The sequence below is a fragment of the Glycine soja genome, chromosome 1, assembly GCF_004193775.1.
Source record: "Glycine soja cultivar W05 chromosome 1, ASM419377v2, whole genome shotgun sequence".
Classification (NCBI taxonomy): Eukaryota; Viridiplantae; Streptophyta; class Magnoliopsida; order Fabales; family Fabaceae; genus Glycine; species Glycine soja.
Window position 1 is genome coordinate 51,031,692 of NC_041002.1, and position 24,536 is coordinate 51,056,227.

The following is a 24,536-nucleotide window of genomic DNA, read 5'->3' on the forward strand; positions in this document are numbered from 1 at the left end:
ATTACCCCGATCACTATAAATTAACTTCCTAAGGATGGTGTCGATTTTTCAGTGTTAAAAATATCCGTTAAAAATAATAGACAGAAACAGAATCAGTCCTCTAATTTTTTTTTTAGAACAATATTAGTGGATAATTTTATTAGAATGTTAGTAAGAAATTTGAACTCAGCATTTCTTTCTCTCACTTTTTAATTTAACTACTACTCTAACTTTATAACTTCACATTAATCCTCTAATTAAATTTGATTTAAGTTCTAATTTGATATTTTATTTATTTTAGTAATCTAATTTAATTTTTCGCTTTAACATTGTTCTCATCATTACCTGCTTCTTTTAATTTAGCAAAGGCATGTTCATAATGTTTAAAGTCATTAATTGAGAATATTAGTTAATTGAGGGGTTACTAAGAAAATCTAGCTCGATTAAATAAAGTGCGTGAATTTTATAAATTTTTTAATGTTATTTTTTATTTTTACGGATAAAAAAATCATTAATTGAGTTTCATAATATTTTCTTAATATTTTATTATTCCCTCTATTTTTAGTAAAAGAAAATTGTTCAAAATTAATCGTCGATAAATGAATTAATAATGTTAACTGCTAGTAAACTATTAAATTGAAAGAAGGAAGTAACAATTAAGAATGTTGGAGGAAAATTTTACGACTGAAATGAATAAAAAAAAGGTAGGAGAATTAAATTCAAATCTAATGTAAAGAGGATGAAAATATAATTTTTGCCAAAATAATAATCAAACTTAAAACGTAATATCATTGTTTGTTTTTTAGAATTCCCAATGACTTCGGCCGGGTTCATTTAGATAAAATACTAGTATTAAAGTCAATTACCCAAGATAACACATGTTTCAATAACATCAATGTTGCAGTAAATAAAAATAACATCAATGTAAAAATTATGACTACGATTAATTTGAACAAATCGCAATTACGAAAGGTCAAAACTATGATTCGCCCAAGGGGAAAAAATTTTTTGCTTCCAAATAAATTTGCATTAGAAATTGTGTAAGAATCGTAAACAGACTACTATATATAATTTTAAGGTGTTTATACTCAATTTACGAAGAATATTTATACCTTTTTTTAAAAAAAAAATAATAATTATATACTTATCTTTCTAATAACTTGTTAACAACTTACCAGTTTCAGTACACAATTGCGAGATAAAAGTGAGAGTTTCATTGTCTCTTTGATGGAGGCCGAAAGAGCAAAAAGGATCTGTATGTTTTATAACCAGATTGGTGAACCCTCACAGATTCATGGAATACAAGTGCTGGAATAAGAACCAAAGTTTACCCAAAATCAACATACTGAAGAGAATTACACACAACATTCTCCACAAAATTTGACTATATAGTCTATGTACAACATCATCGGGGAGCTCTCGATGACACTTGAGAATTAACAATGTTAGTGACTACTCTCCTGACAAAAAGAAGTGGCTCAAACCATGAGCATTCTTCCATGTAACAGTGGCAGAAGAATGGGAATTTGATTCAGTAAGAGTTTAACCTGGGTGGTTTGAGCCTACTTAAGAGTTACTCAAGTGTTTAACCAAAAGTTGCCTTCGGTGTCTGAAAGACATGATGTGGCACCAGAGTTATGCGATGAAAACTCATCAGTCACTCCTTGAATGTCAGACACTATGCTACATGCCTCAGCATGATCAATTTCATTTGAGTTACATGACCCATAAGAATTTGACCAGCCATAAGTTGGTTTGGCTAACTTTTCATTCATTTGAAGCCTTTTACTATGATGAGTCATGGTTACCCCTATCTGAGGGCACATAGCTTGCAATTGCCTACCAAGTATAGACAGAGTTTCCTGACATTCTGCCAGCTTTTTCTCTGCAGCTGCTAGCTCTTTATCCTGATGTCAAGAAGATATTAGAAAAAAAAATGAGGACAAAAAGGTGATGAAGCCATGAAGGAAGCCAAATAACATTAGAAAGAGGAACAATTGTTTTTTTTCCGTTATAGAAAAAGAAGTTTATTTCACAAGTGCTATGGCAAACATATCACTAGAGTTAGTACTTAGTAGCATCAAACAACTGTTTTATTTAGAATGAATCCACATTTTTTAGTTTGATGCAGTGTTTTAGCTATACTATGATTGATTTCCGTTTGAATTCAAATGGGCACATTACTTCAGATGCTAATTCAATAAAAATGCAAAAGGAGTTCCCTGCATAAAGCAAGAAAACCATGCATTGTTTTGCTCTGGTGGGCAAATAAATTGGTTCGAAACACCACTTGTTTAGCAGTCTGCATCTAGGTATTTCAAAACTTGGTTGGAGATGGAGATGCATTCATGATTAGTAGCCAAACTTAACCTCAATTTTGATCAAAGATCCCATATGTCAAATATATGTAATTGTTTCATTTTTCATATGCATATGTTCTCTACTTATTGCAAAACAATCATGATGATATATAGGAAATAATGCATGACCGACTGTAGCTATAATGACGTGTAAAGTACGTGAATGTAAATACCTTCCCAGAATTTGCCGCCGAATTTGCTGCACACACCAAGCACTTGTCCCTTCAAGTAGCAAACACACCAAAATTTCAGAAAGGATCTCATATCAAACTAAAGAAACAAAGCTTAAATTATACATTACAGAAACTATGTCATTGTTGCCAATTGAGGCTCAGAGCTAACCTTTGCATTTTCTCTTCAATTTCTCTGTACCTCACCAAAGCATCATGATGACTTTGTTTTTCCTCTGCAAGATCATTCTTTAGCTCATCCATCTTTTCCTTTAAATACTTATTTTCAGCTTCTAACTCCTCTACACGTGTTTGAAGTGACTTGTAAGACTCAGTCATGCATTTCAGCTGAATCTCAGCTAAACTACATGATTTATTAGACGACACCAATTGTGCTTTCAGTTCTTCTAGAAGCTGCATGTTTTCCTCTAACATCATCCTTTTTTCCTTAAGATCTTGCATATGCTCATCATGTTCAGCTGCCTCAGGTTCTATTGTTTGGTTTGTCCCATCAAAACAATTTTTATTTGAAGATAAACAGCTAGTCTCCTTTTTATCTTCAGCATCATCATTAGCTTTACTAATGATGCAAAGAGGTACACCACCATTGTCTGATAAACATGCCATCTTCTCCACTTCCAGAAAGTCATCCATCAGTTCTGAGATAGTTTCAGTCTTATGATTCTCAAATTTACCTACACTTCCAATCCTCCTGATATCAGAATGGTCAGGAATTGATGCTGCACTTGACTCAACAGGACTTTCTGAATCCTCATGCCCATTGTCAGGGATAGAAGTGATGGTTGGTGGATAGCTATAAACTCTACTGAAGGAGTTTCCATAATTGGTTGCCAAAATTGCTTTCTGGGCGTTTCTTTCTTGATGCATCTCTGCTTCCAAGCGCTTAAGCCTGCCAACCGTTTTAGCATACAAGTTTCTAGAATCCTGCAGTTCAGCATTACTTGAGGCCAATGCTTCTTTCAATGTCTTTGTTTCTTCTTCCAACACCTTCAACTGTTTGGTAAGAAACTCGGATTCTTGCAGGCTATCAGTTTTTGAACTAGTTTTTCTCAGATGGGTTGCACTGAAGACATGGTGTGAACTCTCAACTTCTAACTTCATTTGTGCCAATGCAGCAGGCCCAGGTAACTTTTTTCTCAAAAGACCACGAAGTCGTTGGCACTCACTTTCTAGCTTGGTGATGTTCTTGACATCCTCAGTGTGTTGCTTGTTTGCCACTTCTGCCGATCTCATAATCATATTCTTCTCTTCATTACGGATATCCAGCTCCTTAGAAATCATGTGCAGCTCATACTTTAGTGAAGTTATTTCTTTTTCTTTTGATTGAACACTCTTCTCTAGATGCTCTACCTCTGCCTCTGCTTCAGACTTCTCTTCTTTTAGTTTCACTATTTTGTTCGAACTTTCTTGAACTGATTTTAGAAGGGCAGCATTTTCATTGGCTAACTCACGAAGTCCTTCATCCAAATTGTCTATTTGTGCTTCAAGTTCTAACTTGATTTTCTCCCACTGATGAGATTTCATAAGAATTACCTCCTGCAGTTTCTGGTCACTTTCTTCCTTTACCGTTCTTATCTGCTTCATGCACTCTTTTAGGGCTTCATCTAGGTGAGCAGCTTTCTCATCAACAGTAAGCTTAGAGAGAGACAAAGATTCAAGTTGACGTCTTAAGGAAACAACTTCGGCATCAGCTTTCTCCCAACCTAAAATGCATAGAAAACTTAATTAACTATCTCTCCCTTTTACTTACCAAGTGGAATATAGAAATTGAATGACTGCTCTAATTATTTCCACTGTTAAAACTGAGTTTTCTTTTATAGTCACTTGGAATTATGTACATTACCTGAGATTGCTTCCTCAGCAACTTTTGCATGCTGTTTAACTAGATCATCTTTGTTATTTAATTCTGAATAAACTGCAGATAGCTTTTCTTCCAAAGCTTTTACTTGATCCTCCAAGTTTACAACTTGATCTTCCAATCCAGACATATGTGCGTATGATTCCATTGTTATTTGAACATAGTTCTTATTTTTGCTGTTGTCTTGCTGAAAAAGAGAAGAACAAGGCTAGTGAGAAGTTTAGCAAGGGACTTCATGTAAAAACTTCTTCCCTCCCGAACCTCTAAAACGAACAAATACCTGATCTCCTACATGTGCCACAGAAAACAAGGTAGGACCAACAAATTCAGAAGTAGACACTGGTTTCTCATTCTCAACCTTTATGTTTTTATCGGATGATCTTTTCTTCCATAGCCAACCCCGGCGGTCCATCTCAAAATTCTACCCTGCTCACATCATTTGATCAACAGGTGTGATAAGAATTTTATAGTATTTGTTATCCACGCACCACCAAGTCCAAGAAGTGTTAGGCGTGAAGGGACAACCCTCACTTCTTGAATTAACTTTTGGGGTTGAATTAGATCTAAACTTACATTTTAAAAATTCTAAAAGTATTAGCAGGCATGGATGAGCTAAAACCAATACCAGCTTCAAGTATTGTTATTAACTTATTATAATAAAATCAAATGGAACCAGATAGAAATAAATATACTACTATAAATAAATTTATGATTTTTTTTTCATAATTGTTGTTAATGACGGAAAAATATATTGCTATTTTGGCAATTGCATTCGTAGAAAATAAATTTTGGAAAGTCTTGTAATAAAATTGTGGTATTTCCATCCACAGTATAATCGCAAATAAGACCTTATACCATAATCTGTTTTTTCTTTAACATACTGTTCTATTTTGCATATTCTTAATGTTATATCATCATTACCATGGTCTAAGAAGTTATCGCTATTTATAGTCTGCTAAACGACCTAAACTGAGCATGAAAAGTTTGAAATTTGAAGGGGGAAAAAACCACAATCTAATATATTGGGAGTGTAAATCCGAGTCATTAACTACGTTATTTTGTTTATTTAGTTTAGAACAAATCAACTACCTCATGAATTTCAAAATCCAACAAAGAGAACCCCAGATTAAAACAGCAGTAACAAAGTAGAATGCACTAATATACACCGCCCCAGGCCCCAGAAACATGACTTGTTTTTGCAACACATAAGTTGGCAAACTGATATAAACACAACATGACACTAAAAATATAGAGAAAGAAATAAAACTCACCCGGAAAAAATAGAATTTTTTTAGTTGATGCGGTGGAAGCAACAAAAGCAGAATGAAAATGAGGATTGGAATTGAATGGGGTGTGTTGGCTCCTGAAGGGCTCAAAGAGTGACTTAAGTCTTTGACTTTGGAGTGTGAAGAGAAGAGAGACAGACAAACGAGGAAAGGAGCAGGGGTTAAGGTAATGAACAAAATGGCCAAATGTGCGCGTGTGTGGTCACTGTTTAAACGCTCCTGCGGGCTCCACCTCGATAAAAAATAAAAAATAATAATTTGAAAGAACTACTACTATTACATGAAAAGGTGACGAAAGAACGTCATAGTCAAAAAACAAAACAATATTTTTTTTTTCTCTCTTTAATGGATAAAACGTATTTGATTTGAACGATGAGAAATTGTTTAGTTGTTTCTAGTGTCGTTTTGTCTTTCTTTTTCCACCTTCAGTGTTGTCGTTTATGTGGCTCAAAGGTTGGCATTGGGAGGCGCGAATTCCCATTATCTACGTCAACATAACAGAAATCAAAAGCTAAGCTGGAGCGGGCAAATCGTTGGCGTGAGACCTTTGTCCAATTGCACCTTTGCAGTGTGTGCGTGAATTTGAATAGCGATAGCAATGTAATGGGCTGTTTTGTTTTTGTCATGGCTATAAATACATGATGTGGTGCTTCGTTTGATATCACATGCACTTTCTTACACTGCATTAGCCATATACAGTTACCTATCTTCCATTATGTTTTGCTTTGAATTGCTTATATGGATTTTTTTTCTATACATTGCTCAAGGCATGTATTGATTCCATATTTTGGGCAAAAAGCCAATACAAAATTTCTAAAGGCAAAAACAGTGATCAAGTAATACGGTGTGTTGGGTGGGAGTGTGGATGGCTAATAAGGTATACCACTTACAGTGTGATTAAGTAATCTTGTCAACATATGCATGCACAAAAACTTTTCCTATTGACGGATTTGGGGGGAGGCTTATTTTTTGTTGAGTTTTTATCCAGATTTATTATAGAGTGTAGTTGACAAGATTTTGAAGTCAATTTCAAATTTATTGTCTAAATTTAATACTTAATTGATTAAAGCATACTAATTTTTGTTAAGTTTTTAGCCAAATTTATTATATGGAGTGTAGTTGACAAGATTTTTCAATCAATTTCTAATTTAAAAACTTATATGACAAAAAAAATATTTTCGTCAAACTTTTTTTTTGGATAAAATTGGTCAAGTTTTTATCCAAATTCAATACATGAAGTGTTGTTGACAAGATTTTTATCCAAAATTATTTTCATCAAGTTTTTATCCAAATTGGAAATTTAATTTAACTATCTTATAATAGATATGTTGTTTTTCCTCTAAATTACAAGTATCTTTCATCATAAACAATCATATTTGAGTGAAGGTTATTATAAATAAAAACTTTCTCTATAAATATTTTAAACTAATTGCATATTCAAGATTTAAATTTGAAACATCTCGTCACATTAGATAGATATGCATGATTTAAAACTTATATTGGATTTTTATTGTTTATAAAAAAAGTTATCTTTATCAATAATCACTAATTCTCGGCTTGATTTTTAAAAAATTCCGTTTAAAAAGAAGATAAATTCAAATTTATTCCTAAAAAGTGTGATAAAGTAACAAATTGGTCCCTAAAGAAAAAAAATACAAATTTAATATTTGAATATGTAAAAAGCACAACAAATTAATCTTACCATAAATTTGTAAGACTATTTTATTATTAAGTTATAAGATTTAAAGATCAATTTACTAATAAATTATATTTTTTGAGAATCAATTTCACATTTAAGCGGTAAAAGTTAGAATCAATTTATCAGTTGTAAGCAAAACTAATTTATTATTCTTTTTGCACATTCAAAAAATGAATTTGAATTTTTTATCTTCTAAAAAATAATTTGCTAGTACCTCATAGTTTCAGCGACGAATTTCACTATTTACAATTAAAAAAGTAATCATATTACTTTTATATCTTTTTCTTTTTTTTAAGGTTTAATTACTTATTTGATTTCTATAGTTTCATCATTTGTATCTTTTAGTCCTTATAATTTGAAAGTGAATTTTTTAGTCCCTATAATTTACATTTTAATTTTTTTTTAGTCCTTATAGTTTTAAAGTGATCTTTTTAATCCTTATAATTTGCATTTCAATTCTCTTTTAGTCCCTATAGTTTGAAAGTGATATTTTTAGTCCATATATTTTATATTTTAATTTCCTTTTAGTTCTTACCATCAAAATATGAGTAATATTATCAATTACAATTAATTACAAAAAATATTAGCAAATAATTCATAACTAATTTATCACAAGATAATTTGTAAATAGTTGATGATTTATAACTAATTTGTAGCTAATTATTTTATATTTTTTGTAGTAAGACTAAAAGGTAATTAAAATACAAATTATATGAATTAAAAAAATCACTTTCAAACTATAGAGACTAAAAGAGAATTAAAATATAAACCATTAAGACTAAAAATATGAATCATGCAGGTTTTGATGATGCCAAAAGAATTTTACTTGATGATGATTGTCATCATTAAAAAGGGAAAGAATGTAAATCATGCACGTTTTGATGATGTTAAAAGAATTTACTTGATGAAAGCACAAATTGTTTCAAGTCAACAAACAAGATTAAGAAAATCACAGATAAAGACTTCGTTAAATTGTCAAATGAATCTCATTTTTTATTGCAATAGTTTGGCCTTAAAGTCTTTTATCAAAATTTCTTTATCAAGCTTAATCAGTTCAAAAGTAAGATATTTTTGAACTAGTAATCGATTACAAGAGCTTGTAATCGATTACCAGAGAGATCCTGAACATGGTCTGTTTTAAATTTTGAACTTATTTGAATTTTGAATTGTATAATTGATTATCTATGAAGATATTTCAAAAAAGCTTTGAAAAGACATGACTCTTCCGAAATATAACTATGTAATCGATTATCGATTACCAATGAGAAAATTTTAGAAAAACTTTTTGAAAAGACACATCTCTTCAACTATTTTGAAAAGGCACAATGGATTTTCTATGAGAACTTAATTGTCAAATTCTCTCTAAATAACAATTGACCAAACTCTTGCAAATTTATTGAGAATTCTTCTAGGAACTTCAATTTGTATCGTGTACTCTAAAGGAGAGAAATCTTTCTCTATATCTCATGTACTGAGTTGTAATCAAGAGACTGTTTGTCTTTTGACTTGTGAAAATCTTGAACACAAGGATGAGGAATCTCAAGGTTTGTTCAAAGACGGTAAAGAATTTACAAAGATAGTGAAAAATCTCAAGTGGGTTACTTGAGGATTGGACGCAGACACGAAAAGTGATCGAACCAGTATAAATCGAGTTTGCAATTCTCTCTTCCCTTATCTCATTTATTTTATTGCAACTGATTCTATCTTACACGTTTAAATTCTTGCTTCTTGTGCATTCTAATGTCATTTAAAAGAGAATTAAAATTTATTAGTGAAAAAATTTTGAAACTTAATTCACTATCTCGTAAGTTATTGAGGTCATTTGTCCAATAAAAAATAGCACTTTTAAATTATATGAATTAAAAGAAAATTTAAATTTAAATTATAGGAACTAAAAATATCCCTCAGTTAAACTGTAGTAATTAAAAGATACTAATTGTGAAAATGAGTAATTTAATTTATTTATTTATATTACGTCAAACTCAACCCAAGTAATCTTCTCAGTTGTTAATCCAATCCACTTTTTAGATTTGTTTTTGTCAGTCTAACAAAATCAGACCACTTTTCAAAATGCTACATCGAACCCAATTGGGCCCATATCTCCAGTCCATTAACTTCTTCAAGTTGCAATCTAGGTCAGAGAGAAAACGATATCGCCTCCGCTATATATTATACACGAAGCAAAAGCCCTAACTTCTTCACTATCCTTCTTCCATCGGCGCGGCACCCACACACACAGTTCGTCGGAATGGGAAGGGTGATTCGCGCTCAGCGTAAGGGTGCTGGGTCGGTGTTCAAGTCTCACACTCACCACCGCAAGGGTCCGGCGAGGTTCCGCAGCCTCGACTTCGGCGAGCGCAACGGCTACCTCAAGGGCGTCGTCACCGACATCATCCACGACCCCGGTCGCGGCGCCCCTCTCGCCAAGGTGGCATTCCGCCACCCCTTCCGCTACAAGAAGCAAACGGAGCTCTTCGTCGCCGCCGAGGGCCTCTACACCGGGCAGTTCGTCTACTGCGGCAAGAAGGCCACCCTCGTGGTCGGCAACGTGTTGCCCATCCGATCCATCCCCGAAGGTGCCGTCATCTGCAACGTCGAGCACCACGTCGGCGACCGCGGCGTTTTCGCCAGAGCCTCCGGTGACTATGCTATTGTTATAAGCCACAACCCTGATAACGACACCTCTAGGTATTTACTTACTTGTCCTTTTCGTTTTTGTTTGAGAATTATTGGTTTTGCACATGTTTTGTCTGTTTTGTTGATTCAAAATCTGTGCTTGAGAAGTGGGTCTATTGCTTAGCGAAATTGTATTAAATTTAGTTTAAGTGTATTATGTTACGAAGTCAGGGAAAGTGTAAGTTTTGTATAATTAAGAACTAAAAGAATGATGTGGAGTGTAAAGTGAGATTTACCGGCTCTAAAGCAAATAAGGTTTAATGATAGAAGTAAATAATTCCTTTACAAAATTAAGAGTTAATATTCCAACACTAAGAGTTATATTTCATCAGAATAATGAATGTAATATCAATTCTTTTGATCAATTTGTAGGTGTTGGATTTAGTGAAGTGTTAGTTTGCTCTGAGGAAAACAATGTAAGGGTTTGAATGTGTGTGCACTTTGTTGGCAGGATCAAGCTTCCTTCTGGTGCGAAGAAGATTGTGCCAAGTGGGTGCAGGGCGATGATTGGGCAGGTTGCAGGTGGAGGGAGGACTGAGAAGCCTCTTCTGAAGGCTGGTAATGCTTACCATAAGTTCAGAGTGAAGAGGAATTCATGGCCTAAGGTGCGAGGTGTGGCGATGAACCCAGTTGAGCATCCTCACGGAGGAGGTAATCATCAGCATATTGGGCATGCGAGTACCGTTAGGCGTGATGCTCCTCCTGGCCAGAAGGTTGGTCTCATTGCTGCTAGGAGGACTGGTCGTCTTAGGGGGCAAGCTGCTGCCACTGCTGCTAAAGCGGATAAGACTACTTGAGAAGATTTTTAGGGTGTTATTTGTTCTCAAATTTTGTTTCTTTCATAGTTTATGTTGAACTCTTTGGGTTCTATTTTGAACAGCATTTCCGCCATAAATATGAAAAGCTTTGTAACAGACGGTGTTTTATATTAGTTTGACATCTATTCAATTCTGCTGTTTGTTAACCTTTTGCTGATTTTTACTAGTTTGAAAGTGGAATGTACGAATACGGTTTCTCTCGGGTTTGCAACCGCAGCGGGCCATACTTTTGAGTTTAATTTAGGCATGTTTACTAGTTTTCAAGTGCAGTCTTCCTATCTTCGGGTATGTTGTCAGGGAGTGGCTTGTTTAGGTAGAACTCATAGCCGTAGTATTGCTCAACTATCCTTGTTTTTCAGACTGGTGTAGCTAAAATTGTGCTGCGAAATTCTGGAAAGACATGTTGCATGAAAGCCAGAAATTACAGGACGTGGTTGCAATACGTTTAGAAGACAATGGCAGGTGATTGCTAGGTTAGTTGCGGATTTTTTTATAATTGATGGCAAAAAAAAGAATCTACTAGTCGGTGGTATTCTATAATTCCCAAGTCTGCGGTTAAGACTTGAGTATTAATAATATGTTTTAGATTAATAGCATGCACGAACTTGCTAACATTTCAAGACTTGGACTAACTTGTGCATATGATACATCGATTCTTCTCCACAAAAAAAAGATACATTGATTGAGTGATTTGAGAAATTAATTGACCATATCATTATCAAATAGCCTGATTTTTTTTATTTCTTTTTGTTGATAGGTGATATGGAGTTGTAAGTTCACTCCATTCAGCCTAGCCCACTTAGGCCTTGTTGGGTAGAAGGAAAATTTTTATTTTTTCAGGAATTTTAAATTGACAAACTATGATTTTGTATTTTATATAAATCTTTAATTTCCAAGTAATTTATTAAAATTAACCAAATGTATTTTATACATTCTCGGAAATTATGATTTTAGGTATGAAAATTTTTCTCCTACCAACCAAGCATTTCCTTAAGGGAATTTTGTTCTTATTTTTTTTAATTATCCGTACAAGGTCTAACACTTACAGAACCATAGTGTTATGCCCATTTCTTACGCTAACTCACTATTTTACTTTTATTCACCAGATGGCCAATTACGAACTTCGTTTATTTGATTTGTGATTTTTAAGATAACATGCGCATGTTAAAGGTCAAAAAATTGACTGATAACAATACGGAGTATAACATCAACTTAATTACCCAGTTTTTATGTAACAATGTCATTGAATCGTGCACATTCATGCATGATAACAATCGATGCGTTGTTCTTTTTTTAACAAAAGGAGCCACAAACCCCAACTTAGCAACCCACATTCAATATTGTACAGTAAATGATGGGCACAATGACTGTAGAAAAAAAAATAAAAAAATTATACAAACCATGTTATGCAAAATATAAAAAGAGGTGTGTAGTCTGGTTCAATTTATTTTTACAAAAGAAAATTAAATTGAACCACAAAAAATTTTGATTTTTTAAAGTCATTGAAAAAAAAATAGACAACAAACTTCGTTAATTCGATTTTTGTGTTTTTTCAAGAGATAACCCATGTCAAACTTTGGACAAAAGAAAAAAAAATGTTAAAAAAATTGTGAATTTTAAAGGACAAGGAAAAAAATGGCTGATATATAACATCAAATTAAAACTGATACTAGTGTGATCTTGACAGGTAAAATTGTTCTTATCTGATGATTGCCCTTCAACAGTTGGCCACAAATCCCAAGATCATCTTCAAGCAAAGAAAATGTCAATAGGACCTTCAGATGATTTACCACCTGGTTTTGAAGACGATCATTTCCAAAATCAATCAAAGGCTAAACTCTCTCACATTCCTCAGATTAAATGGGAATGCCCTTCTTTGGTAATGAAATTAGAATTTTTTTTAAAAGATGTTGGATCTTCATACATTTGTTTCAAGATCTTTCCATTGTTTACATTTTCCTTTCATGTTTTATACTTATATTCTGTTTACATGGTTGGTTTTAATTATATTACTTGATCAACGTTTATTAATTTATTTACTTTGAATGCAGTTCACTTTGAGTAGTGATTGGCGCGGCAGCTGGAGAAGACAGTAGGGAGACATATGATCAGAAGTAAAGAGAAATGAGAGTGCTTGAAGAAGTTTATCCTCGTATTTCTGCCATTCCTGATGGGTAATTAAAATGTCACATTTAGTGAGAAAATCTTATGGTACTTCATTTTCCTTTCTAGCTAAATTTAATTCTTTTTTTTTTTTTTTTCTTTTCTCGTATTTGGTAGACCTTCAGTTTCTTCTAACGTGGAGAATGAATGTTATGATGATAATGAGAGCGTCATTCCTCTCCTCCCTCTCATTCCTGTTGAGGAGGAACAAGAGTCAGTAGAGGATACTGAACCTGACTTTCCCACCAAAAAATTGCAGTCACAAAACTTGCAGCAGCAATATATACCACCAGCAACATCTCTCATTAACCCACAATGCAACAATATTAATTCACGTTGCAGTGGAAAACCACTACCTGCAACATCTTCTGAGTCAGATATAGTTGCAGCAGCTTCTGCTGCTGCTGTAGCTGCCATTATAAAAAGCAATGAGCAAGGAAGCTTGATTGATATGGATTTGCTCCGTAAATTATTTACTGACCCAACAATGATTGAAAAGTTAATTGAGCAAAATAGAACTGCTACCACCACTGTCAGTGCACCCTCAAATATTTTGAGTATACCAGCTTCTTATTCTAAACCTGCAGCTGTAGCTTCTGAGACTAAACCAACTGCACCAACAACCACAATGGGTTTATGGCCTACTTCTGTGACAAGGAAAGCAACACATGAAAAGCCATCAATTACATCTGTTCCATCTGTTTCTTTGGCTATGCCTTTAACTCCTCAAACAGTAACAAGGCATAAACCTCAATCAACTCACAGGCCTGTCAAGAAAAATATTCCTCATATGCCAAATGGAGTGCTTCCCTCTTTAAACACTCACTCTCCACAACAAGGGTTAAAGAGAGCAGCACCATTGGCTTCTGTTTCCTCCAGTGAATTGAAAACAGTGGCAGTGCCTTCTGCTTCTGCAAACATGCATGCAGTTGCAAAACAGATGAAGCCTGGTTAAAGAACATGGTACTCATAAGCAAGGCAAGAAGAGTCTTAGGAATTTACAAGGTTTGAAACGATCGCAGGGGGAAGTGAAATTCAAAAGCAAGAAACCTTGCATATACTTCGGAACTCCAAGGGGTTGCCGTAATGGTTCTGATTGCCCTTTTCAGCATGATATGCCAAATCAGTGGGAAGCTGGTAACGTCCTAATGGCTCAAAATGCTAAAAGATTGAAAGTAGGAAGAGAAATTTAGGGGAGGTTATATACTTAAAGGGCACAATCTGATGGTGAAGACCGAAGACTATAACCCCTTGTACATTAATTAAATTGTACAGGGAAAGGGAGGAGGCCAGGTAGATAATTATGTACGGGAAACATGTTTTAATTTTAGTATTTTTTTAACAGGTTTATCATTTTATTTTCATTAGTTTTTCTTTCTCTCCTGATATTGTTGTTGTAGGCTAATATCTTGGAAACTCCTGTAATGTTTAGCCTTATGAGATTGAAAAATTAGTTTTAGACTTTTTGAATTAATTTTTTCGTTGACAGATGATAGTCACCCATAACATTTTATAAATAAAAGGGAAATAATTATATATATATATATATATATATATATATATATGTATGTATGTATGTAAACGCAAACTATAAAAATTAATAAAAAGATCATATTAGAGGACAAAATCTTTTCTCATTAGATTGACTAACTCCGAGAGCATCCGTAATAAATGATTACTAAAATGAATTATTTATCTTATTAAATTTATTGTTTTTTTATTTTTCATAGATTAAAAAACTTTATACAAATATTGACTCAAAGATTAAAGTTACTGAAATGAAATTAACTTGTATAAATTATATTTTTATCGTATAAAATTGGTTAAATAATGTTGCATTTAAGCAACTATACTAGTATAAACAATATCAAATCATATGTTCCAATGGAAAAAATTAGACATCCTTTCTTAGAATTAAACAGCTTATATAAGCATTCAGGACCAGGCAGTACATGCTCTAAGCCTAAAAGTTAAATTAAGAAATTTTTAGGTGGGTCACATGAAAATAAATTTATTATTCTTTTATTATTGACAAAACATTAATATTTCAAGTAGCTCTCAAATTGGTTTGATTTTTTTTTTCAGATTTATCATTTTTGTTTACTCTTTATTCACTGTATACTAATAGAAAGGATAAAATTATTAGGTGCATGATGTAAAATTAGATAATTAAATTGACAATTTTTTAAAATTCAACTAATATATTTTATAACTATTTTTTATTAGAATAAAATATTAATTCAAATGTCCAATATGCTGAAAAACTAACAAAAAAAATTGTAAGATGAAATAAGGTATAGATAATAGTAATAATTGAGATTTAAAAAAAGGTTTTAATTGCTAAAAAAGAATTATAAATGTTTATAATTGGAGGAAAATAATAATATAGTGAAGATAAGTAATTTGTAAAAATAAAAATAGTATAACAATTACATAAAATGTGTCTCATATTGTGAATTTATTAAAAAAATAAAATGTTTAACTACTTGACTGTGTAGAAAGGTAAAGAAGATGAATGTAAAAATTAAATATGTAACATTCACAAGATTTTATTTAATCTTATAAATGAAAAACAAGTTAAGTACTCAACAATAATTTGTTTTTAATATCTTATGAGTGAATTAGTTTTTTAATTAACAGCACTCCACTTATACCATGCAAATTTGCTGCTAGTGTTGTAATGAAATCCTCACTCCTCGAAACTTTCACTTCCGGCGGTTATTGTATAGATTTTTGTCAGTTATTTCAAGTTTGTATCCTAGTAGAAATTAACTCGAATTTAAATCCTGTCCTCTTATTATAAATAAAATGATTTAATAATGTTAAAGAGAACAAGATACATCTTGAGTAAAAAGAAAAGAAAAGAAAAGAACAAGATATATCTTTTATTAAATAACATATCATAATTAATTTCAAGACTCATGAATTCTATTTGATAGAAGTTATATTTTTCTCTCTCAGGGTGACCTAACCACAACCTATTATATATTCAACAAGAAGAAAGGATTCAAATCCTTTAATTTATAACAAAGATTTAGCGAACCAGATCCATTTTAACACGAATTTAGTGTATAGCGAAAGAGGTAAAGTAGTAAAAATTGAAAGTCCCAAAGAAACCTATATGAGTGCAGAAACTACAACAAGAGAAAAAAATAAAAGAAAATTAGATTTCAGAAAAACAATATTATCAGAAAAATCCACCAGTAATCTGACATTGATTTGTTATTTCCTTTTCAGCATATTGCACTAGCTTTGTTTGCTTTTTTTTTTTTTTGGATGTCCACTAGAAAATTAATGTCCTTTACTTTTCAAAGAATTTGTTTGCTTTTTTTTTTTTTTTTGGGACAAAAAGCAAAGGGTTTCATTAATTTCTAATACACATTAATTAACTAAGCCTATTACTATGATTGTTCTGGCCTACCTAAACAAAATACTCAAACCTTGATAACTTACCCAAAGATAAGAAAATTGCACCTTAACACTAGCAAACCAACCTAAATTGAACTCAAATAAAAATTTGGCTTGGTGGTGGTGCTGCAACAAAAATGGCACCACAAAAAACAGAGAAACAAATTTTAGTATCCAAAGTTCAACTAGTTGAAATCAGAAAAAGGTTGACAGACCACATGATATTGAAGAGATATCTTTTTTTTTTTTTTTTCCTTTGGGATAAGACAAAAGTATATTGATGATAAATAGAGTTCCAGGGTACGCCTAATTACATAAGGTACTGTTTTACATCAGCGAAGAATCCAATTATAGCTCAATTACGTGCATCAATGAGAATACGTACCTAATTGCAGCAATGCAGTACCTGCTAAAATGCCCTTCCTTGATACCACTACCTAATAACTTCAAATATCAGTGTGTTCATATTTATGTCAGATAATGAATAGATCTTAAACAAAAATAAAACACCATCTATTACACACTTTATATTTATTTGTGCCCCTTAGGACGACAATTCCTCTTCGCCCAGAACTTGTGGTAAGCATTACTAGCAAGTTATAAAGTAAACTACCAGCAAGCTTTTGTTTCAGAAGAACAAAAAACAGAGCAACGATATAGCCAAATAAGAAGTATATGGTGTGAGTGATGATTGTGTAAAGCGTAATTTCTTAAAGAAAAAAAAAAAACAAAGCAATGAAACAATAGTGATTTGAATCCTATTCAGGTAAGCAAAGCCAAATAAGAAGTATATGGTGTGAGCGATGATTGCCTTCCTATTCATTTTTAAGCTCTTCAGGTAAACTTTGTCTCTAAGTCTTAATTGTTTGAGCTGGGAAAGCCTATTGTTAATGAAGTCACATGCAAATTAATTTGGACTGAAGAATTTTTTAACTAATCACATAAATTAATGTAGATTATAGGGGAATTCATATGATTTTTTTGCAATCAAAATATATTTACTGAAATTGACTTAGCAATAACACAATTAGGAGGGCCACATACTACCAGACAAAACAAACAAGCCAGACAAGATGGCAATACAATATAAAACCACTGTTGGGGTAGTGCCATCTGCACAATAATTATGAACAGCCAAGAACACTGTTACCATGCATACAACAAAACAAAAGCTACAAAAAAGGATATGCGGGCATCACAGTTAGTAGTACTAGTACTTGACATAACTGCCTCTGTAGTACATTCCATCCTTGTAAAAACCTGTATTTGTTATTGTTCGCTCTTCGGTGAACCTAATCGGAAAGTGTACCAAGTCGCGCAAGTAATATAAAATGATAAGACCGAATATCATATTTACAGGGAACTTGTTTCATTCAGAAAATATGTGTTCAATGAGCAAACATTTGTTTAAAGCACTAGATATTAAATGGGGTTTTTATATGAAAATCTAATTAACTACAAACTAAAATATCTAGAAGTTGAGAAGTAAAAACAGTCAAGTAAAAAACGTTGAGTCATTCTACTAAACTTGTTTTTATGTTGCTAAAGGTTTTTCTCTATTTAACGTTGTTTTAGTGTTCTTATGCTGAAAAATTACCCAAACCAAGATCTCTCGAGTGAATGTGCCTAACTCTATTTAAACCTCATTCTTGATCCTTTAACAAACTTAGTTTAAATGAGTTGCATTAAGATTATAGCATAATAAAAACTAAATCATTGCACTCCATTCCTAGACATATAATTTTCTAACTTGCTCTATCAAGTTCTAAGGCTTTAAAGCACTTCCCAATGCTAAAAATCCTAACTATACATACAAATGGGTGATCAAGCCACAAGCATGTAAAAATAATCATAGATAAAAGTAATGAACACATAAGAACATCATTAAATAGATAGTAAAAGAGTATTCAGCATAACTCTTCAACAAGAGATTTAGCATTCCATTACAAGCAATGAACTTTTCAGCACAAAGTATAAATTTTTAGGAAAGAAAATGGTTGAGAATGGTTGAGGATGTCTCCTTCAACCTCTTAAATCCTAATCTCACCCCTCTAACCTAGACTCTCTTGGAGGCTGATAGTTTGTTGCTCTAACTTCTTCTCTTACTTTGTTTTTCGACTCCTCTCTTATTTTACGCCAACTTCAGTGTTTTAAAGGCTCATTGACGTTTTAGATTCTGAAGGCTCGCTTAGTAAAACGAGCTTGGCTCGCTAAGCGCGAGTTAGTGAAATATGGCTTAGCGAGCTGGGTGCGCTGAGCGTGAGAAGGAACAAACGACTCGCTGGGCGAGCTGGTGGCGTGCTGAACGCGCATCTCTCTAGTTAATCCTCTTTTAGGGTTTCCCTAGCATGCTAAGCAATATGTGTGTCTCGCTTAGCGGATGTCACTCGCTAAGCACATATGGTTCGCTTAACGAGACACCAGCTGCTTGAACCTCCTTCTTTTTTTAGTCTGAAACTGAAGTTGATTTACATTAATTCACAAAATTGGGAGTATCTACTGAGTAAAATCAAACTAAACATAAAAATATGTACAATTCTTACAAAAAGAATCATAAATTGGGGGAAAGATGTTAATTTCATGTGACTATTAAATACAAAAGTTAGTCACAAATAACAACTAATACTTAAATATATAGGTCAATGTGCTATCAGGGAATCCTCCTATGGGACCAAAGTTATCCTACCACCTAGTTTTTTATGCACTACACAAAAACCTCAAACATTACTAAAGGACAACTAGGCTTCTTAACCACTTCGACCAACAACCAATGGTAAACAAAAACTAGAAGATTGTGCATCACTCTCCACCCTCACCCACACCCTAACTTATTGAATCGTGCATACAAATATGGTTTAGGTTGTTCAGATTGAGACAAGAAAGAATGCCTTAAACTATATTTGCATATGCCTAAACCCCAAACCTAAAATTCAAGTTACATAAAACAATAAAAATGCAACTATTTTTAGTTCGCAGGAACAATTGTTTGTGTGCGAACAGGACTTGAGTATACAAGTGTGCCATATTTTTGCAATATAAGTGATTTTAATGAGGTTTCCTTACCAGCTGTAGGCGCGAGATGTACCAAGCGAACTCAGGCCACCAAAAAAACCCAGCCAGACGACGACGGTGACGACAGAGGGACGGCAGACGGTGAGAGCCACGACAGACGACAAAAGGGACGATAGAGGGCCAGAGGCACGACGAAGGACAAGAGAAAATTGATGCTTTTCGGGGAGGCGGACAACACGCGTGAGCTAGGGCACTTTTTTATTTACTCAATGAACCAAGACGGTCATAAACAAGGACCGTCGTTGTGTTCATTCCATGTTATTACAAAATTGCCACCATGTAGATAGTTTCTTATTACCGTCTTAGAACCTGTGACGTAAATAATAATTATAATGCCATCAATTACAAAAATACTACCGCGTTGTTTTCTAAGGCAGTTCTACAGAACCTTCTTAGAATGGATGTCGTAGAAACCTTCTTTTCTAGTAGTGTTAACCTTGAGTGGATAATTTGGTATATTCTTCTATAGAGTTAACGGGATTGAGAAATTAGAGTTATATTTTTTTTTTCAAAATTTGAATGAAAATGTGTTTTCATTGATCACCACTCCTATTTTTTTTCCTAAATAAAGGAAATTAATAATAATAATTAGCATTGTTAAAGAAAACATTAGTTTTCACTTATCAAAATTTGTTTTATATTTTGCAGATTTATAATTTTTGTTAACTCTATTTGCTTTATACTAACAGGATAAAATTATAAGGTGGTGTTAACAATATGACACTCTTTAACCCAAAAGATTTTTACGTATTTTGGAGCAAGATAAATTTCTCTCATTATAATTAAAATTCAAGTGTTAAAGTGAAAATAGTATATGAACAAATCATAAGATGAAATGAAAATATATAAAGTTTCATTGAACATTCATCACCTTTAGTTTTCTTCATAGTTGAATGTTTTTTTATTTATTTATGGAAATGACATTTTGAAACACATTTTATGTACTTGTTTTATATTATTTTTACTTTTACAAATCAATATATCATCACAAACTAACTCATTGTCTCATTTTTCAAATTAATATTTCATAATTTATTATTATTATTATTATTATTATTATTATTATTATTATTATTATTATTGTTATAGTCTAGATCGTATTGTCTTACAATTTTTTTTTTTATCATCACATTAGCCATTTAAAATTATATTGATTCTAATATAAAATTGTCATAAAATATATTATAAGATGCTTAATTCTAAGAAATGATGTCTAATTTTTTTCCATTGGAACATTAATTTGATATTATTTATACCAGCATTGTTGATTAAATGCAACATTATTTAACCAATTTTATACGATAAAAATATAATTTATACAAGTTAATTTCATTTCAGTAACTTTAACCCTGGAGTCAATATTTGTATAAAAAATTTTAATATATGAAAAATAAAAAAGCAATAAATTTAAGACAAATAATCCATTTTAGTAATCATTTATTATGAATGCTCTTGGAGTTAGTCAATCTAATGAGAAAAGGCATTTGTCCGCTAATATAATATTTTTTTTGTTAATTTTCATAGTTTGCGTTCACACACGCACGCACTTATTTTTTATGTTTCTTTGATTTTGTGAAATGATAATTTATTTTGAATATAAAATAGAACATATAAATAAAAAAATTAATTATAGTTAAATTAAGCAGAAAATATAAAAAATGAATAACTTAATTATAAAAAAGGCACAATAATTCTAATAAATCTTTAATGATTAATAAAGTCAATTACTCCTTTAGGTGTATATATTTTTTATTTTTAATTATTCTTTCATATATATATATATATAATTATTTTTATTTCTTTTATCAACATTTAAAATATAATTATTATTATTAATTTTTAACTACTTTTTTTTAGAATATCGATAGAGACATTTTGTGTCTCTCTAGTTCAAATACAGCAATTGGTGGTAGAGTTAAAACTAATTTTTGGCTATGACTAAAACGTGTGGATTTTCATTTGTTCCTTCTCGTGTCATCATCAGATCCACACGGATCCTCAACCCCAAAAGAATCACAGCTCACAGATCACAGACTCACCACCCTCACCGACACACCCAACGGGACACTTCCATCTTACGAGTGATTTATTTACATAATAAATTGAATTGAATCTGCAAAGTAATATGCTAATGTGTACAGTGTAAACATTATTACTTTTAATAATCAATTTACATAATACTATCTCTTTATTATGCAAAATTAATACTCGAATAAACAATTTCATAAATCGTTTTCTTTAATTTCACATACAAGATTCATATATTATCTATTTCTAATATAAGCACCGATCCTAACTTTATCATCCAAACATTAGCAATTTATTCTGTTAAAAAAAAAACCCATTACTAATTTATTGAGTAAACTATATTCAATCTTTTTAAGGTTTGGTCAAATCTTTCTTGATTTCTCTTTTATTTATTTATTACTATCCCTATAGTAACTCATAATTATTTGAAATTATATTGAAACTTTTTAAGGTTTGGTAAAATATTTCTTGGTATTTTCTTTTATTCCTATAGTAACTCATTTAATTATTTTAAAAATATTACACTAAATTCAAAGTTTGAAGAGTATTACTATGAATCGTATAATAAATATAATAAGAGACAGAGTGGTAAAATAAATATTGAATAAACAAGCATTTTAATATCTAAAAATCAACACTAATTCAAATTCAATAATCAATATAATACAAGCATATTTAGAAATCAGGTGAAAAGTAAAAGTGGGTACTAGTAGTAATATTGAATTAGAAGGGTAGTGAGAAATTGTGAATCGGAGGGCGTTGAAGAGTTGTGAGCATAATAAATTGAGAAGCAAAAGCGAAAGGGTCTGTGTCTTCACTCATTCTTCTATTCTATTCCATCATCAATGGAGAACACCGAGGGATCCGGATCTGCGACGAACGGGGTGCTGGCTCCGCCGCGCAAGGTGGCATTGATAACCGGAATTACCGGACAAGACGGTTCGTACCTGACGGAATTCCTCCTGGACAAGGGGTACGAGGTGCACGGCCTGATCCGCCGCTCGTCGAACTTCAACACGCAGCGCATCGACCACATATACGTGGATCCCCACAACGCCCACAAGGCCCGCATGAAGCTCCACTACGCCGATCTCTCCGACGCCTCCTCCCTCCGCCGCTGGCTCGACACCATCCTCCCCGACGAGGTCTACAACCTCGCCGCCCAGTCCCACGTCGCCGTCTCATTCGAGATCCCCGACTACACCGCCGACGTCGTCGCCACCGGCGCCCTCCGCCTCCTCGAGGCCGTCCGCTCCCACATCTCCGCCTCCGGCCGCTCCCACATCCGCTACTACCAAGCCGGCTCCTCCGAGATGTTCGGCGCCACCCCTCCGCCGCAATCGGAAACCACCCCCTTCCACCCCCGCTCCCCCTACGCCGCCTCCAAATGCGCCGCCCACTGGTACACCGTGAACTACCGCGAGGCCTACTCCCTCTTCGCCTGCAACGGCATCCTCTTCAACCACGAGTCCCCCCGCCGCGGCGAGAATTTCGTGACCCGCAAGATCACGCGGGCCGTGGGCCGCATCAAGGTCGGGCTCCAGAGCAAGCTCTTCTTGGGCAACCTGCAGGCCTCGCGAGACTGGGGCTTCGCTGGGGACTACGTGGAAGCCATGTGGCTGATGCTGCAGCAGGATAAGCCCGATGACTATGTTGTGGCCACCGAAGAGTCCCACACCGTCGAGGAGTTCTTGGAAGTCGCGTTCGGCTATGTGGGACTCAATTGGAGGGACCATGTCGTCATTGACAAGAGGTACTTTCGCCCCGCCGAGGTCGATAACCTCAAAGGGGACGCTTCCAAGGCCAAGAAGGTGCTTGGTTGGAAGCCCAAGGTTGGGTTTGAGCAGCTTGTCAAGATGATGGTTGACCAGGACATTGAGATGGCTAAGAAGGAGAAGGTTCTTGTTGATGCTGGCTACATTGATGCTCAGCAACAACCTTGATCTGATCTGCAACTTCCCAAATTTTTAGATAAATGTTTTAATTGAGGATGGAGGAGGGGGGTTTTTCTGTTTTGATCTTATAATGCCGCTGTTCTTTTAAATCATTCTTCATAGTTGACACAGTTTAATTTATGAGTAATTTATTTTGTTTTCGTGTTGCAACTGTTATTTATTAGTCGTGCATTTTTCGGACTTTATTTTATTTTTTGTAAGCCTGCTGATTCATTCAATTAAATCTATATGCATCTACATCCATAGTCTTGTTGTAGAAGCTGTGATGCTAACTTCTTCCAATTGTTCTGGCTTTTTCACTTTTCTTCATTGGTTTCTACTATTATATTCCACTGCCTGGAATACAAAATGGGGTCCAATGGGAGTATCAAGTATGGCTCTCCTCATTTCATTGAGTGTTCAAATTAAAAACCAAACTGTTAAATTAAACCCAGTGGGGTTAGTTTGGGGGTTCTGTCGGTTGCTTTTCTAAGATTGTGTTTGAGGAGATGACGCTGGTTTTGGGTGATAGTTTGGATGATCTGTTTCTCCTTTGAATCTGATCCGGTTGCAGATGAAGGGGAATTGAATCTGATTTGTTTTTTATGGCATTGTCATGTGCTAGTTTTTTGTAATCTAGTTCGCGCAACATGTTTACGATTTGATTTGTTTCTATTGATCCCAACCTGAATGTGATTATGTGAATATACCACTAGAAGATTGCACTTGGAGCTACACAAAATATCTATTGAAATTTAGAAATGAATGAAAACCGTCATAGTCCGATAGTGTGTTTGGATCTGCGTTTACTGGTGATGCACGTTTACTGGTGTAAAAGCCCAATCAAACATGCAGTGAGAAGACAATGTGAAAGAAAAGTAATGTTTTTTAATTAAAAAGTAATGATCAAGGCTTGCTTGCAGGTTAACAACTTTCATTTACGAAATCTTGGGTGACACAATCCCAATCCCGTGGCTTTAGGGATTATCATATTTACAAATCGCATCCATCAAGAATCTTTTGCATGGATATTTTTCAGACACAAAAACGTGGATAATATATGT

At 33.5% G+C, this 24,536-nt stretch overlaps 4 protein-coding genes across 6 annotated transcripts; 3 read left to right on the forward strand and 1 right to left on the reverse strand.

The window, feature by feature from the left end:
- Positions 1 to 1,218: 1,218 nt before the first annotated feature.
- On the reverse strand, positions 1,219 to 5,828 carry LOC114419884 (filament-like plant protein 4). The gene is made up of 6 exons (XM_028385686.1): positions 5,660 to 5,828; positions 4,669 to 4,814; positions 4,374 to 4,575; positions 2,682 to 4,233; positions 2,513 to 2,561; positions 1,219 to 1,886 (listed from the first exon to the last, which is right to left on the reverse strand). Exons 2-6 carry the CDS (start codon positions 4,798 to 4,800, stop codon positions 1,557 to 1,559), a joined length of 2,265 nt encoding a protein of 754 aa, XP_028241487.1. The 5' UTR covers positions 4,801 to 4,814; positions 5,660 to 5,828; the 3' UTR covers positions 1,219 to 1,556.
- A 3,721-nt stretch (positions 5,829 to 9,549) lies between these two features.
- Positions 9,550 to 11,013, forward strand: LOC114419910 (60S ribosomal protein L8-1-like). The gene is made up of 2 exons (XM_028385725.1): positions 9,550 to 10,061; positions 10,501 to 11,013. Exons 1-2 carry the CDS (start codon positions 9,622 to 9,624, stop codon positions 10,844 to 10,846), a joined length of 786 nt encoding a protein of 261 aa, XP_028241526.1. The 5' UTR covers positions 9,550 to 9,621; the 3' UTR covers positions 10,847 to 11,013.
- Positions 11,014 to 11,041: 28 nt separating this feature from the next.
- LOC114419892 (zinc finger CCCH domain-containing protein 45-like) lies at positions 11,042 to 14,457 on the forward strand. 3 transcript variants are annotated; one of them, XM_028385705.1, is made up of 5 exons: positions 11,042 to 11,152; positions 11,227 to 11,340; positions 12,555 to 12,746; positions 12,919 to 13,041; positions 13,148 to 14,457. In XM_028385705.1, exons 4-5 carry the CDS (start codon positions 12,992 to 12,994, stop codon positions 13,983 to 13,985), a joined length of 888 nt encoding a protein of 295 aa, XP_028241506.1. In that variant the 5' UTR covers positions 11,042 to 11,152; positions 11,227 to 11,340; positions 12,555 to 12,746; positions 12,919 to 12,991; the 3' UTR covers positions 13,986 to 14,457. The 3 variants fall into 3 exon arrangements, with proteins under 3 accessions (XP_028241506.1, XP_028241514.1, XP_028241499.1); XM_028385713.1 differs by having other exon boundaries at positions 11,227 to 11,329; XM_028385698.1 differs by having other exon boundaries at positions 11,147 to 11,340.
- Positions 14,458 to 22,270: 7,813 nt separating this feature from the next.
- On the forward strand, positions 22,271 to 23,765 carry LOC114419919 (GDP-mannose 4,6 dehydratase 1). The gene has a single exon (XM_028385737.1). It carries the CDS (start codon positions 22,384 to 22,386, stop codon positions 23,479 to 23,481), a length of 1,098 nt encoding a protein of 365 aa, XP_028241538.1. The 5' UTR covers positions 22,271 to 22,383; the 3' UTR covers positions 23,482 to 23,765.
- Positions 23,766 to 24,536: the final 771 nt, after the last annotated feature.

Bases quoted from the DNA above. Each gene is read 5' to 3' on its own strand.
- LOC114419910 (XM_028385725.1), top strand. From the start codon at position 9,622: ATGGGAAGGGTGATTCGCGCTCAGCGTAAGGGTGCTGGGTCGGTGTTC. The intron at 10,062-10,500 runs GTATTTACTTAC...CTTTGTTGGCAG, and splicing joins CCTGATAACGACACCTCTAG to GATCAAGCTTCCTTCTGGTG.
- LOC114419892 (XM_028385705.1), top strand. From the start codon at position 12,992: ATGAGAGTGCTTGAAGAAGTTTATCCTCGTATTTCTGCCATTCCTGAT. The intron at 13,042-13,147 runs GTAATTAAAATG...CGTATTTGGTAG, and splicing joins ATTTCTGCCATTCCTGATGG to ACCTTCAGTTTCTTCTAACG.
- LOC114419919 (XM_028385737.1), top strand. From the start codon at position 22,384: ATGGAGAACACCGAGGGATCCGGATCTGCGACGAACGGGGTGCTGGCT.
- LOC114419884 (XM_028385686.1), bottom strand. From the start codon at position 4,800: ATGGACCGCCGGGGTTGGCTATGGAAGAAAAGATCATCCGATAAAAAC. The intron at 4,576-4,668 runs GTATTTGTTCGT...TCTCTTTTTCAG, and splicing joins TGGCACATGTAGGAGATCAG to CAAGACAACAGCAAAAATAA. The intron at 2,562-2,681 runs GTTAGCTCTGAG...TGCTACTTGAAG, and splicing joins ATTGAAGAGAAAATGCAAAG to GGACAAGTGCTTGGTGTGTG.